The sequence below is a fragment of the Anolis carolinensis genome, chromosome 2, assembly GCF_035594765.1.
Source record: "Anolis carolinensis isolate JA03-04 chromosome 2, rAnoCar3.1.pri, whole genome shotgun sequence".
NCBI lineage: Eukaryota > Metazoa > Chordata > Lepidosauria > Squamata > Dactyloidae > Anolis > Anolis carolinensis.
In genome coordinates, this window is record NC_085842.1 from 205,030,563 (window position 1) to 205,049,287 (window position 18,725).

At 34.7% G+C, this 18,725-nt stretch overlaps 1 protein-coding gene across 1 annotated transcript in view; it reads left to right on the forward strand.

Moving 5' to 3' along the window:
• Positions 1-18,725, forward strand: part of zcchc7 (zinc finger CCHC-type containing 7) — a 152,653-nt gene that overhangs the window by 20,037 nt on the left and 113,891 nt on the right. The window contains exon 2 of the mRNA XM_062971566.1: positions 379-1,075. Coding sequence (XP_062827636.1) covers positions 403-1,075 — 673 coding nt within the window. The 5' untranslated portion in view covers positions 379-402. The remainder of the gene's footprint in view (positions 1-378; positions 1,076-18,725) is intronic.

The window sequence follows — 18,725 nt, forward strand, 5'->3', positions numbered from 1 at the left end:
GAGCTGAATCTGATTTCGATGTGACGTAAGTCAGCTCCTGCCCTTCTTTTCCCCCTTTTTGGCTTTTTAACTGTCCAATCTCAGTTCTTGTGCCAATGGATCTCTTAGCTGGCTCATCTCTGAAATCCATTAGCAGCAGTTGTTCAGTTGGCTTAGAGCCTATTCAGCTGGTTTGGGGTCTTGCTCCTCATCGGAACCCACTCCTGCCACTTTGCGTCTGAGTTCAATCCTAACTCAGTTAGGCTGTAGGCCATTTTTGCACACTATCTAGCGGTAAATACCATTTGACATGGAAGAACCTGATTCTGAGTAACTAGGCTTAAACATTGTTAAAATGGATGGATCTGTATGTTAATGACACTTTCATTATTGTTTTAGGTTTGTAGAAGCAAAATATTTTCCATGATGTTTGGAGAATTTGATGATATAGAAGCAATTGAAGATGATCTGTACTGTGAAGATTCTTCTAGTGAAACAAGTATTGATAGTGAAGTAGAATTTCATCTTTACAGTCAAATCCATTATGCTCAAGACCTTGAGGATGTGAATGGGAAAGAAGAAACTAACAAAACCAGACCTGTTACAAAGCAGAGCTCAGTGCATAAACATGATCAGAGAAGCAACTTTATTGTGATTTCAGATAGTGAAATTCATACTTCAGATAGTGCAGATGTCATAATCTTGTCTGATACCCCTGATGAAGACAGCATTTACAAAAACAAACTCCAAAACCCATCAACATCAGCAAAATCATCTAATTTTTCTGAGTCCATCTCATCAAAACCAACTGCAGACCTTCTACATGAGACCAAGAATTCAAAGAAACAGGTTACTCCAAGAAGGGAGAACAAGTCTAATCAAAAGGCTGTCTCTGTTCACCGTGATGGTATCCATATGATCCATAAGATCTTAGTAATAGAAGACAGCTCTAACGATGAGGATGCAGATGATGTGGCAAGTATCCCCTCTGACAGTGATAATTTGGAGAGGTGGATGCTGTTGGGAGGAGAGAAAGATGATGGAGATGATGACATTCTTTTAAATCTTGAGGGCTGTGGAACTGCAGCTGGTGAAGGTTAGTATATTTTTGTGGAGAATGACTTGAAATAAAGCTATGAGGAAGAAGCTAAAACTAGTTACCAGTTTTAGTTGTGTATCTGCCACTCCCTTTTTCTAGGGATGTGAAAACCTGTCAAGACTTATTCTAGTTTCTGTTTCCCACCAAAATTTTCACTACATTCTATTTGTGTACATTGTAGCACATGATATTTATTTACATTTAAAAAAATGTTCACATACCTATTGTTATATACTTTTATAGCAAATAATGTATGTTACCTTGACTAAAGATCTATCCATTTTGTAAGGTATATGCATTTTCTTTCTCAAAAGTGTTATAGACTTCTAAGGAAAAAATTGCACCATTCTTTGGTAGTTAGCAAATATGAAAAAGGAATTATTTTCTAGAAATGCAAATTCAGAAGAATTGTATTCTTGTTTCTTTACTCATTGCTTGATATAAGTCCCACTGGATTAATTACAAGATTAATGAATGAAAGTTTCTTCTGCCTGATTTTGCGGTTCCCATCTTTCATTTATGTCCCCCATTCAACTAGGCCCCCGGCCAATTTCTTGTCTCAAATCTGGTTCAAATTCAACCTGCCATCTGACTGAAGTTGAATGAGGCCATAGTTCAAAGTTCCACTGAATATAATGAATGTGTATGTTCTGGAAGACCTGAAAATGTCTTAAAAACAGCATACTTGCTGCAGTCTGTTAGTTCAGATAGCTCATAGCTTGGGCAGCTAAAATGGGCAGTGCTGTGCCTGTATTCAGGGTGCCCTATTCTGTCAGTTATACCTTACTTAATGAAAAAGTTTTAAACCCTCTTACACATTGCATTTTTCTGCCTCTGTTTATGTTTTGTTTATTATTGTGCTTAAAATGCTGACGTGTTTAAAATGAAATAGATCATAATTTACATTAAAAATAGATGTCTTGGATATATGAAAAATTTCAAAATTCATTTTAGGGCCCTGGGTAAATCCATGTTTTCACCAAGATTGGTAGTAAAACTCAAATTTTCAATTGCTTTTGATAACCATGATCAGCAAAGATCTAATGAACATAAGGGGCATCAGCTTCCAAGCACTTCAGTCCCATCCTCTGGTTGAGGAAGCTGAAAAAGTATCCATCAAATTTGATGGGATTTATCTCAGGGTGACTTTTAAAGGAACATTTTCTAGAAATACCTGAGTGGGTTTTTACAGTGGCTGTTCTGAGGCTGCTTGTTTGTTTGTTTTTTGGTGGTTGATCAAGTGACTTTTAATAGATGTCATTCATTTTATTGCTATGTTTTAATTACTTTCAATCCATTTGAATCATACAATTTGTATATTAATATTATGAGTTTTTGTGTTTTTATCTGTACTTTTAAAATTAATTTTAAACTGAATTATCTTCAATTTTAGGAAAAAGACAGGATGTAAATACATTCAAATAAGATCATGCAGTGGGTGAATCCATGTGCATGTTAAAACCATTACATCTAATTCAGTACACTTGGAAAATTTGGAAAAGGTTTTGAATCCTTCACAGTGAACCATTCCTTGGCATCCAGTGTTTTAGATTTGGTTGGGACTCATTGTTCACCATTTGAAACATTGATGAGGCTTGAGAACAATTTTGTTTGAGGCCTGACACTGTGGAGACTGTAATTTAATGTGAAATTGTACATTTTAAAAAGAAGTGCAGTGATGACACTAGGGGGTTCAGAACAAGACCTCCAGCCATTGCCCACTCCTATTATAGAACAAGACTGCTTGTCTTCTTAGCTACAAGCCAGGGTTTATCCTGTACCTTTTAGCCTTGTGGGCATATTGAGGAGGGATCTACATCTCCTCCTTTGACCAAATTGGGCTTGGTCACATGAACTGAGTTGGTATTTCCCTCCAGGATAAAATGGATGATTGCAAATAAGTCCCTTTTAATTGACCCAATATAAGTAATAACACACATTGACTTGTATTATGATCAAGGCAGGCTAAAATGGAATTTTGTACACATATCTTTAACATGGCTTTCCTTGAATCAAAGATTTTGCTTCCTTCCCTGTCATTGCTTTTTTTTTTGGGCTTCTGTCCTTTAATGGTGCCCCTCTCCCTTCATCTGAACATATTTTTACCTTAATTGCACCAAATATTCTACCTGAAGAATCCTTGCCCCCCCCCAAATACAGACTTTCATTATAAAAATAATTTGTAATATGGTACTAGTAAAAATTTTAAATTCACCCAAAGTAACAAATGCATCCCAGATCATTTTCACAGTCACTGGAAATGACAGATTTTCTCTATTTCTTGCTGTGCGTTAATAGCCAATTTTGCAGTCACGATGTGGCCAAAACATAACTCCCCATTTACATTTCCCAATACCTCGTGTTGCTCCTATCTTTTAGTCATTTATAAGTAGGTGGCTGCTGGTGGCTTCTCCTTTATCTCTTACTAAGATGCTGATAGCAAGTGCATGGGGAATAAGCGTTAACAAAACAATTTCCCTTGGTAACACTGATTCCCAGTTGATTCTTCTGAAAGATAGAAAATCCTCTCCAGTTCCTTATATACCTAAAGATTGAACAAATGGACCAGTCCACTTTGAATCGGTTTTTGGTTGCAACAAGTTGCCAGTAGCACTCATCTAAAAGAGTTCCTTATCCACACTCTTATTCACTCATAAGCTGAGGTTAACAGGACTGATTTCCCCAAGCCATTTGCTTGCCCCACAGCTCCAAAAGCAGCAGACAATGCTCAGGCGATAAAAGGTGAATCACCCTATTCCACCTGTCAAACCTTTGTTGGCTTTGGACAAAATGGCCAGCTGTGAGTAATCAAAATAGAAAGCAAAAACTACTGAATTCCTTGTGGCTGCATCCATGAGCGCAAGGCTCACCATGTCTGTTTGACGTGATTATTATGATATCCAACACAACTAAGAACAATATTAAATTACAATGTAAATCTAATTTTGTAAAAATTTTGCAGATACCTGCTAGAAAAGAATCAAAAAGCTTCATTTGTGCATTTCACCATGCTGGTTTCCCTGTTTTTAATTTTGGAGTAATATTGTTTTTAGTTCTTTAGTCCTGAGACTGAATGCCACTAAGTGTATTTAGGAAAGACCCTGAAAAGCTTCTGGATCTTGTTTCCTTCAGAAAAAAATATAGTTTACTTTGGACAACTGTAAAATGTACTTGCTGTCTTAAAAGGAAACGTACAGTTTTTGATATTAACATACCACGCATGATGCTGTTTTTGTTAAATAGTATTGAAATTGCACTGGATTTGGGGACAATTATTTAACAGATTGGGAACCCCTTTATAAGTATAGGAACCTACATAGCAGCTATGGTTGGCATTTTAGTAATGATTTGAAAAAGGACACTACCTTTAGATATTTTGACTCCAGGTTAAGAATCCCTTATCCAAAAAGCTTGGGACCAAAAGTCTTTTGGCTTTCAGATTTTAAAAAAAAGATTTGTGTATGTGTGTTTGTATATAATTTGTGTTCATAATCATGGAGATGGAATCCAAATCCAAACACAATTTTTTAATGCTTTGTAGTTACCTTAAACATATATCCCGAAGGTAATTTTATACAATACAATTGTTATTAATTATTATGTACAGGAAACAATGTTTGAGTCTTCTTGTGAAGAGAAATAATGGAATATATATAAACATAATAATATGTTTATCTAATAATAATAATAATAATAATAATAATACACTGAACAATCAGAAAACAAAGCTGTCACTATGTCAGGCACCCATGTGGACAGTTTTATTATTATTATTATTATGGAGCATTTTGAAATGTGAAATTCCCAGTAAAGGATGCTCAACCCATTGTTTTCCTGGTCTTTATGTGGTGTTGCCACTGTTGCTTGTCTCATAGTTTGACCCAATAGTACTGACTTCCTGGTAATTTGGGGGGAAGTAATCTCCAGTGTTAGATTTGTCCCAGAAGTGATATGCAGCTAAACCTACAAACCAAAATATTTGGTGGCACAGTGTGTTAAAGTGCTGAGCTGCTGAACTTGCAGATCAAAAGGTCCCAGGGTCAAATCCCGGGAACGGAATGAGCACCCGCTGTTAGCCCCAGCTCCTGCCAACCTAGCAGTTCGAAAACATGCAAATGTGAGTAGATCAATAGGTACCGCTCTGGCGGGAAGGTAATTGCGCTCCATGCAGTCATGCCGGCCACATGATCTTGGAGGTGTCTATGGCTTAGAAATGGAGATGAGCACCAACCCCCAGAGTCGGTCACGAATGGATTTAACGTAAGGGGAAACCTTTACCTTTACTAGCATTTTGCTCTATTGGAACAATTTGCTTTGGATTTGTTATAGCTGCCCCTAAAATATTTGTTTGTTTGAAGGAGAAAAACAAGTGTTACAGTTTGTGAGAGGAGTTTTTTTTGTATTGTTTTGAGAAATATGCAAAATCATAATGTGTACAAGGTACTTTTCTATTCACAGCTTTTCCAGTGTCAAATGGATTTTTTTTTTAGCAATAAGAAACCAAAAATAATGAATTTGAAGAGCAGATTGTGCACGTAATTACTGATTATGTAAGCAGTTGTGCTTTAAGAGCTTTTCATGCTGGTTATTAGTTTAGAAAATTGAGAAGGAACCTTTTCATGTGCTTCTCTGTAAACAAATATATGCAATGTTTTGGATCAGTTTGCATTTTATCTAATGGCAGTGAGTTTTGCTCATATTTTAATAATAAATTAAGGCTAGAAAAGGAAAACAGATCTTTTAAAAACAGATACCCGTTTTAATAAACTCTAGCAGAATTTAATAGACCTTAGTATGTATATGGTATTTATTTAAAATACAAGTGAAGTTATTATTGACACTCAATGCTGTGGAGATCAAATGTCCATTCTGTTAGAATTCATCTAATATTAACATTACAACTTCAGTTGTCCATGAAACAAAACCTTATTCCCAATGAAAAGAATAGTAGAAACCTGAATTTTAACATGCTTGGAAAATAGGTTTTCTGTTGAAAATCATCTGCTTTCCTTGTTTTTGTTTTTCCTGTGAAAGTTTGAATTTGATCTCTGTGAAATACAGATATGCTTAATATAGAGCTATTTTTCAAGGATTGTGTATGTGTGTTATATAGGAAGTTATTCATACTATTAATTCTGTAGGATAAATATTTATAAATACTCTTAACTATTATTTCTCGGTTACATGAAAATTATATTTTTAATTGGAAAAGCAGCTTTAAATATTTTTATCTGAGCAAATAGAGAACAATTCTCTGTTAGGATAGAAATCAAGCTAATTTTATATATGCTGCTAACATATAGAAATTGTTGTTCAAATTTATCTCTCTGGAAATTCTAACTCATTCAGAAGATAAAATAGCAGTTGACTAATGAATATTTCCTCAATAGAATTTGGTGTGGAATACAGAATGCATTTATTATTATATTAATTTAAGAAAACATTACAGTCCTAGAAATAGTTATTTTACTAGATATTTTGCCGGTACCGTTGTAAATTTTACACATTTTCAAATTATTAATTCTTCAATTAATGTTCACTAAGCAGGAGAAGCTAATCTTTGCCTTAAGCATTTCTATTTTTTGTAGATTTTTTTATGTTGTAGGATATCAAAGATTTTTAAAACTTAAATTCTGCCTAAAAATAACAACAATAATAATGATAAAAATGTATACTATGGATACTACTAAATTAGGTCCAATTGTAACTGGGGTTTACAGGATCACAGACTGATTGCTGCTCCTGAAAGAAAATTAAAGTGTTTTAATATGCATATAGTAGTGCCTTAGTACTTATATAATTGAGCCTGAGGTAAGCTGCTTGTACTTTAGATTTTCCCTGTGTTTCTGTGAAATTTTTCTAATGATAATCATTACTGGTATATGTCTCATGGCATACAGTATGCTAAATAAACTCTTTTGTAGAGAGAGAAAGCGGAGTATAAATAATAATAATAATTATTATTATTATTATTACGGTTGTGTTTATTGTCTTTTATTCTAGAATTTGATGAGCCTTTAAAGTACATGGAATTTTCTTAATTCAAAATCCATTTACTTCATATTAAAATCTTTATTTTCAATTTTTAAGATACTCCTTTATATGTAGGTAAATTAAGTTAGAATTTCCAGAGGGATAAATTAAGTTACTCAATCTGTACCAAATTAAATTCAGAATTAAATTTATTGTTGTGAAAGTATGATTTCTGACAATTCAGTGCTGTGCCGCTAAACTGGTGAATAATGTTGAAATCATGTAGTATTCTTTGCTGATCCCAGAGAAGTATGAATCTAGTTTACATTGGGTGTTTTATTTTTAACCTTCCTAATTTGGTCTTCTGTTTATGGGGACATTAACAGTATTTAAGAGCTTTTTTGTGCATTAATTATTACAACACACTGCACCCTGCAGCTATAATAAGCAATGGGAATCCAGCTACCATTGCTAGGAACAGCACATGCATATGGATATTTGATTAAAGTTAAAAAAAGTTAATCTTCTTTACAGTGCAGTGTGGCTACACTTGAATCTCTTGATTATTTAGAAAAAAATAATAAAACTAATAGAGATCATTTCAAAAACTCTGGTGATCTAGACAAAGTATACTCTAACCCTTTGCAGTTCCTTTTATCTTTGTGGATTCTCTGTCTATTGTAGACTTTTGCTTTAACAGATTTAAATTTTCCATTACTTCAGTTTGTGGGTTAGGTTTTCTGCAAGAGTGCCCATGCTTACATAGTCATATATTCTGGGTGACTTTTTCACTTTCCCCTCTTTCTTTATTGGCAATTTTGTTTTCAAAAAATAGAGGAATCTTTCCACTTCTCTCATCAGTTTGATCGTTCTTCCTTAACCCTAGCTATTTATGTTCCTTATAAGCTGGGAAGAAGTTTTTCATTGTCATTTGAAATTTGGGGGCTGGATGGAAAAACAACTTCCCCCTGTTTTACATTTAATTTTAGAAATCTAGAAGGAGTAAGAATGCTTCCAACTGTCCCTTTGGAATGTTGGTATCAACAGTCAAATTTATTTACAAAAAAATATTGTTCATCATGACTATGCAGCATAATAGAGTGAGAGATGTATTCTAGCATAGACGATCCCCAGTATATCAGACCCCATTTTGTATATGCATTTATGTCTTATCCTTTAACATGCAAAAGTCATCATGAGAAAATACCATTCTACTTGTTGTAAGTTTGGTAGTTTGTTAGGTAGCACTCCAGGTGGCAAAAGGAAAATGATGAATCTGACTCTGAAAAGTATAAAAATAATCCAAAAAAACACAAATATATTAAAAGACTCTAGAATAACATGACTGAATAAAATTATGTATTTTAGGATAGGAAAAATAAAAAAGTAATTAAACACATGGGCTACTGATGCCTGATTAGGTTTATAATTTTAAGAAGTCCTGATTTATCCTGACCCACTGTGCTGTGGCCACCCTGCCATGATAAATTTGTGACAATATTCCCATCAGTGAATTAAACATCTGAGTTTTTATAAGTTGTGCAGTTTTTATTCTGTTCTATATAAGGAATTTCTGGTGGATAATGACCATTGCAAACGTTTTAAGAAAAAGTGACAAGTAATCTCTTCTTGCTTAGCCCTAACCATTATATTTCACTCTTTTAAAAAGGTGTGTGGGTGGGGGGGGGGGTGTCTTAACAGTATGCACACTATGATATTCTTAATTAATTTGATTTTCTGGTTTGGTCAAAAAGTTATTTCCAAGAGCAATATTAATTTTATTTGTTTCATATTTTGGCAAAGGTCTTAATGGAGAAGGTAACTACTGTGGAAACATGTTTTTGGAAGAAGCATTCATGTCTATTTGCACTTGGACACAAATTCTATGATAATAAACTTGATAATTTCAAATACATTAACTTATAATCAGGGTGGTGAAATTAGGATTTATTTCTTGCACTGATATCTTATAACAAAAAATGGTAATGTAGGCTTAGATCTTTACAGAGTAAATATTTTACATAAATGCAGAAATCAGCATTGGAAGTCTGTTCAACTTAGTTACTTGTCTAGTGTAAGTAACCAATTCATCATGTCTCTAAGTCTCTGCTGACAATGTTTTTTATCCCTCACATTTGATATATGAAACTATTCAAGTAAAAGAAGATTACCTGACAATGTTACTCTTATGTTCATATGCCTGTTAATTACAAGCCTTCACTTGCCAAATAATATTTAGTAAATGAAATGAATTAAGAATCATTGAGGTCATACAACCTAAGTATTGTTGTAATTCTCAAAGCAGAAAACGAATGGTAGCCCCCCAACATTATTTGAAATTGAGTAAATGCTGGAAAAAATGCATGGCATTATTTACCACAGTACTTATAAATATTAGCTGTATTTTGCTCCCCACAACTATATATGATCGTGCTAGTATAAAGTTATGGCAGTACAGTGCCTTTCATTGTGAAACTCAGTTACCCTAATTAATGGTTGGAAGAAGGTTTCCCTGCATTAAGTGTTCTGCTTTCACATGAGAAAATAACCCTGTAGGAATCACTACCTGCCCTACATTTAATTCTAGAGCATACACTCATAATACTTCTGGACTAATTTGTCCTTTTGGACACACATCTGGTGATTGTTGTGGTCGTTGTTGTGCAGATAGAATTCACTGCAAGCCCCCCCCCTCCCCCTGTCCAGTCATCCTTGCACACCTCAGTGGGCATAACCCACCAAATGACTGTTCACTAACCAACAAGTATTATGCTGTAAATGTATGCTTTCTATTATACAAAAGTAGAACTTTACCATATTTCAACTCCAAAGTATTTAGAATTACTTGTGAATATATTTTCCTGGATATACCCTGTCCCTTTGGGTTTCTGAAGCAAAATAAGTATCTTGACAAATAAATTACGCTTCTGCATAATATGCACAATAACAATAATTAAGGGACAAAACCTTGCTGTGTAATGTAGTCATGGTGGTCATCATTTTATTTATCCAATGTCCAGTGTTAGTCTGACATGTATGTATAATTCTGTCTTAACAGAAGAAAAAAGTTAAAAGGATTAGATAGGGTTTGCACACTGTTCAAAGAGACAATGATAGGATATGAGGAACAACATTCAGGGCAGTTCACTGAAGCAGAGAGAAAAATCAGTTTACATTTGTAGTATGTGACTTCTTAAAATATTCTTATGTAAAGAGGATTGCTGCCAATTTGTATAACGTTATGAGTTAAATTCTTTATGATGCTGAGCTCTCAGTCACATCTCTTTCAGGCATCTGAACTGACAAGAAGTTGGGAGGTAGGGGATGAGGAACATGAACTTGCTATCAAATACAGTATTCAAGAACAACTATTTTCTCATAATTTGGTTCTACGCTGAATTTATTTTCAAAAATATTCTCAACCTGTTTAAGTAGTAGATGTACTCTTGTACCTTGTTCTACATGATCTAGTGATTAGATAGGATTTTGAAGCATAAAGTGTTTTAAAGCATTCTATTGTCTTTGTGTATCCCCTTCCTTTGATAATAAAAGTAAATTTCCTGTTACTAACAAAGCCTCTTACAGGATTTTGGATATATGGCTCTGTTGCACTTTTAAAAACATGACTGATTTGTGATGTAATATAAAACAATCTGTAACTTTAATCTTGAGAATATTTTGAAATGATATCAGCAGGTTTCAAAATTTCTTTGTAATGCTATCTGAAACATACAATATGAACTGAGACTGGCCCTCTATAATATGTCCTATTGTAGATACTTCATTTGATTTATGACTTAAGAGCAATTGTTTGTTCCTTTCAGTCCTTCTGCCCCCCTTTTGTGTTGGAAGTGGCTTGCTCTCTCAACTCTTTTAAGGGGAATTGTTATATTAAATATTTGAAGGTGCTGTTGCCAACAGTTCTTGCACGTGTTTTAAATCTAGCATTAGATCACTGCAACAACTGGAACAAAGTTTCTGGGTAGCCATTCTTTATTCTACCTGTCTGCAAAAGGACTGTCAGATGTATGGGGCTAGCCCACTCTTTTGGAATCGTTGAGCAGGGGGTGGCAGTGGGAGGAAATGATCTCAGAAGGCTCAAAGGAATTCTTTAAACTTCTAGCAGGGCCAAGGGGTCAATGTCAGATTTAGTCATGCTGTTATTTTAGCCCAGTCGTCCAGAGAGATGGCTGAAAAGTGAGTCTTTTATTTCCTTTTTGTGTGATTATTAACAGGATTAAATGTAAGCCATTGTGTACTTAGTACCAATTAGTTTCTCATCTGAGAGGTTCATTATGATTTTTTTTTTCAGTATTCATCTTGTAATATTTTTTCAGCATCTGAGTTTGTTTAAGAGTGAAAGGAAACAATTTCAAAACTGTGTCCTTGTGGCAGTGTTGATTCTCATTTTCTTTATAAGTTACCAGTACTTTTCCATGTACAGAGTTTTGCAATAACTTTTATTTTATTTGCCCCATTTGAAGAATACTTTTAATGAGAAGAGTACCTTTGTTTCTCTCTCACGCACAAAGTGGAAATAGAAAATACTTTCCCTCATTCTTGTATATGATTTGTATACTTAAAAAAATTACCTGTAGATTTATTTGCTCATTTCTGTTGTCTCATGTCAAACACTTTATGTACTAATAAATCAGAATGTGCTAATTTCTACCATTTAAAAATTGCTTGATTTTATAGCCCCCACAACTGATAAATTTATTTAAAGCTTTAAAAGGAAATACATTGAATATAAGGGTAACCTATTTTAGTATGCTGCGGGTATTTTGTTTTTTTAAATAGATGTATGATATTTGTTCTATATGTATACAAATTTTAATTATTTCTGGTTTAGCCTCCTTCCCAGATAGTCAAAAATCATGTCTTGAAGCCATATTTTTAGTTTTCTAGTGGAAATGTGGACTGCAATAAATGGCAGCAATGATACACCTGCTGTTTCCATAGCATAAGCATCACATGAGCATTTTAAAAAAGCATAGTCCGTTTTATCTAATAGTCTCTGCCTTATGAGAACTATTAGGTTTACTACATTAAACTGCTGCTTTAAGTTTTATGAGACATGAAAGACCACACTAATTTTTCTTGGGTACTGATTTAGGCCTATCTTATAACTTAGCAGGTTTAAAAGTGCCATTGACTGAGATTATTTATGAAGTATGTATTTTTTATAAACTTTTTGGTTCTTTTATTTCATATTACATTTCCAACATATGCCGTGTATTTGTTACCTACAGCTGAGAGGTTAAACTTGTTGTAAAACCGATTAAGTGTGCATTTTTAAGCCACTTGTTTCCACTTAAATAAAGATTGTTCACTTCCATGAAAATAATGATTTTACTCAAAGTGGTGCTATGTACTCAGTTCATATTTTCAGAATTAATAGTAGATGAATTATGGATGTTGCTTTAAAAAGTGCTTCTGTGTATAAAATGGGGGGAAAGGGGGATGTTTTTAAACACTGTCCCTAATAGTACAGTTCTCTCAATTTTTGACCAGATTTTAAATTATCAGTAGTGGAATGCAAACTTCCGTAGCATCACTTCAGCCTGTTCCCTTTCCTACAGCCAAAAGATTCATTCTAACCAGGCAATTTGAATTATAACAAAAAAATCTGCACATTCCTTTTTAAGAAAATGTTTTTCATAGATTGCAGCATATGTAACAGCTTTTATCTTGCATCTGTCAGATTGAAAAGGGAAGAAATGTTTTGTATACCTGAAATATAGCTGTTTTTAAAAATTTCTGTGGTCTTACATGCTATTAGGAATTTAGTGCCTCTTCAAAGCAATGTTCCATAAACTGTTAGTGTGGCTGGTTTCTAAATAATGCCATCTGTAAAATTATTTAGAATGTTGAATGTTCATAATCCAATTTTCAAATTATTTTATAAAATATTTTATAGTAGCTTTCTTTCACATTTGCAACTGTTGAGAAATTGATATACAGAATGAATCTTGAAATAGTGTAGTCGGCATCAGAAATGAATCAGTATTTATCTCCCAGTCCTAACTATTTGAATGGATGTATCTGTCTGCCAGTGCTTGCATAAAGACATAGCCCATGACATGGTATTGGTACAGCAGTCAGTGTACCCCATTCAAAGCAGTTATGTATTTGTTTAGCAAGCTTTGATATACCATATGCAAACCATAATAATGCATCGCTTGAATATAGTTGCAACATTTTTGAAGATATTCTTACACCAGAGAGTTTTGGAGAGTCCAGTTTTAGCTTTTAGATCATTTTAAAGAATATAATAGAAAGTTAGACTTTTTAAAAAAGACAGTTACTTCAAGAAAAATTATGACGCACACACACACATGTCAGAAAATTTGTGGACACAGTGGGTTGCTAACATGACCCATTATATCGTCATTTGAAGTTTATAATGAAAGCTCCTTTAAATAGCTGGAGCCATTAATCTTTCCTATGGACAGTATATTATTCTAATTGTAGAGACAGTGTTCTCATTCTAAGTGTATATATAGTGCAACTGAAAAAGTGTATGAGAAAATATCTTTGTAGGAAAATTAATGAGAAAAACAATATTAGTAACTTAGTTGTTATCTACAGCTAAGATACCAAGCATGTAAAGGAAGGAACACAGCAGTTTTGGTGAAGAAGAAGAAATAAATTTCTTGAAATCTTTGAATTATTTGAAGCTTTTAGTGAGGCAGAAAAAGGTAAAAGAACGCGCCATATCTGATGGTGTTGCCTTAGTTATTATTTGTGTAGCAGGTTGGTTTTAAGATTAAAAGATATTGGACGTTGTCATTCTGGACTGGCATTTTCTGTATTTAGATATGTGCTTGCATGTATTTCCTGTATCTTGGAACTAAAACAGAGAGACAATCATTAGCTGATTCAGTCGTGTTTGTATATATGTTCAGTAACTGAGTCAAGGGGTTTCTTATGCTAGCATTGTGTATGACCATTTAATATACCAAATTTGAGTTTTCTTACAACAGAATAGAATAGACCACCTTAAGGCAATATAACTTAATATTGTAAAATGTGAAGTTTGGATTGATCTGTATTGGTATGAATCACATTAACCTAGTGAGATTTATGCTATGGTGGGAAATAGAATGGGCATTTCCCAAGTGCCAGGATAGCATTCTTAAAACGGTAATCCATATGCTAAGTCAAGTCAGATTTTATTTGCATGCAGCCAGTATGCCACTGCAGTTCTAACAAATACAATACATTTCAGCCTTTTGGCTAAGATAAGGTGTAATGTGGGCTTTCTTTTTATATACAAAGGTATGATTTTTCTGTTTCAGATTGAGATTTTTTTTTCATGAATGGAGGTAAATCACCACAAAGGCACCAGATCCTATCTGATCTTGGTAGCTAAGTAGAATTAGCCCTGATTAGTACTTAGATGGGAGACAGCGGATGGAACTGGCAAAACCACCTCTGAGTATTTCTATCTTTAAAAATTCCTATATATTTCATAGAATTGCCATGAAATGACATATGACATGAAGGTGCATGCACATAAACAAACTCACACACCAGTCTTGATACATATACAGTATTATAGCAAACTGTTAGTAACACTAATTTAAATTCTGTGCAAGTGTTCAATTACTGCAACATTTTAGAAAGAAGTTTTTAGTTTTTGATAGAAAGTTTTAGAGCAACAACATTTAATAGGCTCATGCTGGTGTATTTGAATCTTTATCGTTTATTTATATAGCACAATCACTGTACATGTTGTTTTACAAGCAAAAGAAGAAAAAAGCAGCTCCCAAACTAATGATACTACACACAAGAAAAGAGGATGGATGTGGTGGAAAAGATTAAGTCCGTATTGCCTCTTTCTCACTCTCTGAAGCCAGGGCAGTGGCAATTGAAATGGAAGACCTTTCATCTGCTTCTGGGTCCAGACATGGTTGTACTGTGTTTGCCTTTTCTTCTCTCTCTCCAAGGCCAGGGCAGTGAAAGTAGGGATACAGAGAGGGACTTTTTAATTAAACCTGTTTCTTTGACAATATTGTCCTATGCGTATTTACCTAGAAGTAAGTATCATTGAGTTTAGTGGGACTTACTGTCAGATAAAGCTGCATAACTTTCTACTTTATTCTCTCAAAACGGAATGACCATAGATAGTTTGTAAAACAATATGCTTGTTTGACCTCTGCTTGGAAACAAGGAGCAGTTGTGATATCAACTAGTTTGTAATTAACCTCCTCTATATATGTGCAAGGAAGCTGTGGGCTGAACTGAGCATATTGCTGTGGTTGATTTCTCAACTTTCATCCATAAAATGCAAAGCCACAGAGGCTTGCAACTTTGAATGAGAAAGTAATTGAAGGGATGGAGTCATTTTATGTTCTTCCTATGTTTTATGTTTTTTTATCTAAACTTTCTCCCGTGACTCATCTCAAAACTATTGTTTGTTCTGTGGTAGACAGACATAACATGGTAGTGGTGCTTCTGCCCATCCCAGATGGAGCAAATGTCAGCACACGAACTACAATTTAGACTCTCCTTAGACTCTCTTGTGAGATAACACCAAATTTATCATGATGACAAAGAGAACTTTCAATAGCTTTGCCATTTATTTGCACATGCAACAGCAGTGCCTATTAATAAATCTCTAATAAAAACTTTAAAGTTATACTTGATCAAAATGACCAAGCAACAGATTACTGGTACATAGGGTCTATAATTACCCCTGCTTTATCTCTTTGAAAGCCCAAATAACTGTTTCTTGAATAAAGATACAATCACTTACCTGGGTGATTGAAATTGCTACACATCGGAAAAAGCAATCCTGTCTCATTAATTATATGATATCTAAGAATATTAGGCGTTGCCTTAGTGGAAAAGCTAATTGGCCTTGTCTAATCTCTCAGGTGATTAAAATGCATATAAATCTGATAGGATATAACAAACTCCTATTAATTTTGTTAGTAATACAGTCAGTGGGATTACACTTCTATCCTAATGCAACACAAATAATAGTAAAAGTGACAGATTTGATGACAACCAGGAATGTACTCCTCGGTCTACAGGTTTTTGCTGAAAAATTATTAATTTTTAAAACATATTTTTAGGGGATTGTTGTTTTTGAACTAGCATCTCCATTTCAGTGACAGATATTTTATAGTTGTGTTCTATTATTTTTAAACATCAGTACAATTTTAAAGAGAAAGAAGGTGGACAATTAAGTTTAGTAAAACAACACGGGAAATGCTACGTGTCCTCAGTCCCCATATTGTTTTCCTTGTCCAATTAACCTTTTGTAGCAGGATTTTCTAGGGCTCAGAGGACTTGGTAATTGGTCATGTATAATATGTAGTTTGTCTCTAACCACTCCATCACACAACTTAAATTCCACTGAGTTCTACACTTAAAATCTGGTAATCCACTGGGTTCACCACATTAGTTTTGGTGGAAGTGTAGAATATAGTAGTGTTTGAGTTCTTTAAATGTTGAGGGCAGCATTTTTTATAACGTTATCAGGAAGAGGTGAGGAAATGGATTTTTCTCAAAACTCCGGATGTTTGCCAAATTTCTAATGAAGTAGCACTCGTTGCTCTCAGGTTAGGATAACCCAATTTGTGGGAGGAGAAATTGGGGGAGGGGTCAAAATAAACTTTTTTGGGCAATTTACGCCATTTCCTTTTGATCCCAAATCAGGAAGGTTTGGTGGTAAGCTATCTCATAACACTTTACTTTGCAAAAAATAAAATAGGGTACCTTTTTTCTTCCTTCCATGATTTGTCTGTGTCCTGTGTTGGGAAGGCCAGTGCTGTTGCATCTCCAAAGGGTTTCCCTCCCTCCCTCCCTCCATCCATCCCTCCCTCCATCCCTTCTCTCTCTCCCTCCCTGCTATTGGGAATTGTGGGAGTTGCAGTCAAAAACACCACGAGAGCCCCTGCTGTTGCCTTTCCAAAGGGGTTCCCTCCCTCCCTCCCTCCCTCCCTCCCTCCCCCTCTCTCTCTCTCTCTTCCCCCCCATCTGCTGGTGGGAATTGTGGGAGTTGCAGTCCAGAACACCACGAGAGCCCGTGCTGTTGCCTTTCCAAAGGGTTTCCCTCCCTCCATCCCTTCTTTCTCTCTCCCTCCCTGCTGTTGGGAATTGTGGGAATTGAAGTACCAAAAAGCACCAAGAGGGATGGTGGGCGGGGCCAAATGTCTGCAGCATGGAAACCTCTTCATTGAAAGAATATGCAAGACAACTGAGTGCACTGATAAAGTAAAACAGTGTGATTAAAAGGTAGGGAAAAACTCCATTTTATTACGAAATGGAGTTAGACTGAACTCTCCTCTTCCGAACACTTCCCAGCGTAATCTGATGAAGTCCTAAATCATCAGTTTAGAACCATGAACTTAATGTAGTAGGCCTTGTCATGTGATAAACTCTTCAAATTGGGGGAAGTTTCTAAAACTGTATATTTACATGACATTGAAGAGTAAATGGTTATGAAGCTTAGTTGGCAGAAGCATAAATTTTCATTATTTGCCCCAATAACATAATACAATACATAACCTGTTCCAGCATATTTATAATATTTGATCTCAAGATTTGCTCAGGTAATGTATTTCTCCTTTGTTATATTTTGTGTAGAAAAACTGAGTTTAATTCAGTACGTTTGATAAAAGATCATGTGTTTAAATAGGTGATAAAGATTTCATGTTTATTAAATCTAGATTTAATTTTAAACCAGGTTATTATTAAAAAGAGACATCTGCTGTAATTGAAATCAGAAATTAAATATCCAATTTAAATTTAAAATGTTCTAAAAACATTGATTTTTATCTGCACTGTGGCAAATATCCATCTTCCTTATTTTTCTCTCTCTAATAATTTTCATAGAAGGCAAATGTTGGCCAAATGAGTCTGCTCTTATCCTAAACTGGAAACAACCACAGCTAGCTAGAATATGAAATGAATATTTGTATGGAACAAATTCTAGTGATCTGACTTTTGAAAATTCATACTTCTAATACTTTTGATACTGACTGCTTAAGGAATGGTTCTGAATTATGCCTTTGGGCATAATATTAAATAGATATTTTTATCAAAAACCTTTTGTATTCAGAGTTAATCATTATTTGAGTAGACCCATTGAAATCAGTGAGGTACAAATTATTTATTTATTTACAGCATTTATATTCCGCCCTTCGCACCCCGAAGGGGACTCGGGGCGGATCACATTACACATATAGGCAAACATTCAATGCCTTTTAACATAGAACAAAGACAAACAAACATAGGCTCCGAGCGGGCCTCGAACTCATGACCTCCTGGTCAGAGTGATTCATTGCAGTTAATTGCAGCTGGCTTGCTCTCCCGCCTGCGCCACAGCCCGTGCCTCTTTTACCTTACTGACTTTGCACTTAAGTATGACTCAGAGTATATCTGCACTGTAGAATTAATGCAGTTTGGCACCACTAGCACTCCAGGCTGTATGGCCATGTTCTAGAAGCATTCTCTCCTGAAGTTTTGCTCACATCTATGACCGGCATCTTCAGAGGTTTGTGTTCTGTGTTCTGTAGTCCCGAATTGCAATGAAATAGAAATGTTGCACTTTAAAGTGAGTTCTGAAATGGCTCTTTCAGAGAAATATGATTGCATATTGTGAAATGTACAAGCATAGCTCTACTTTTCCAATATACTGTATGTCATTTTTGGTTGTTGC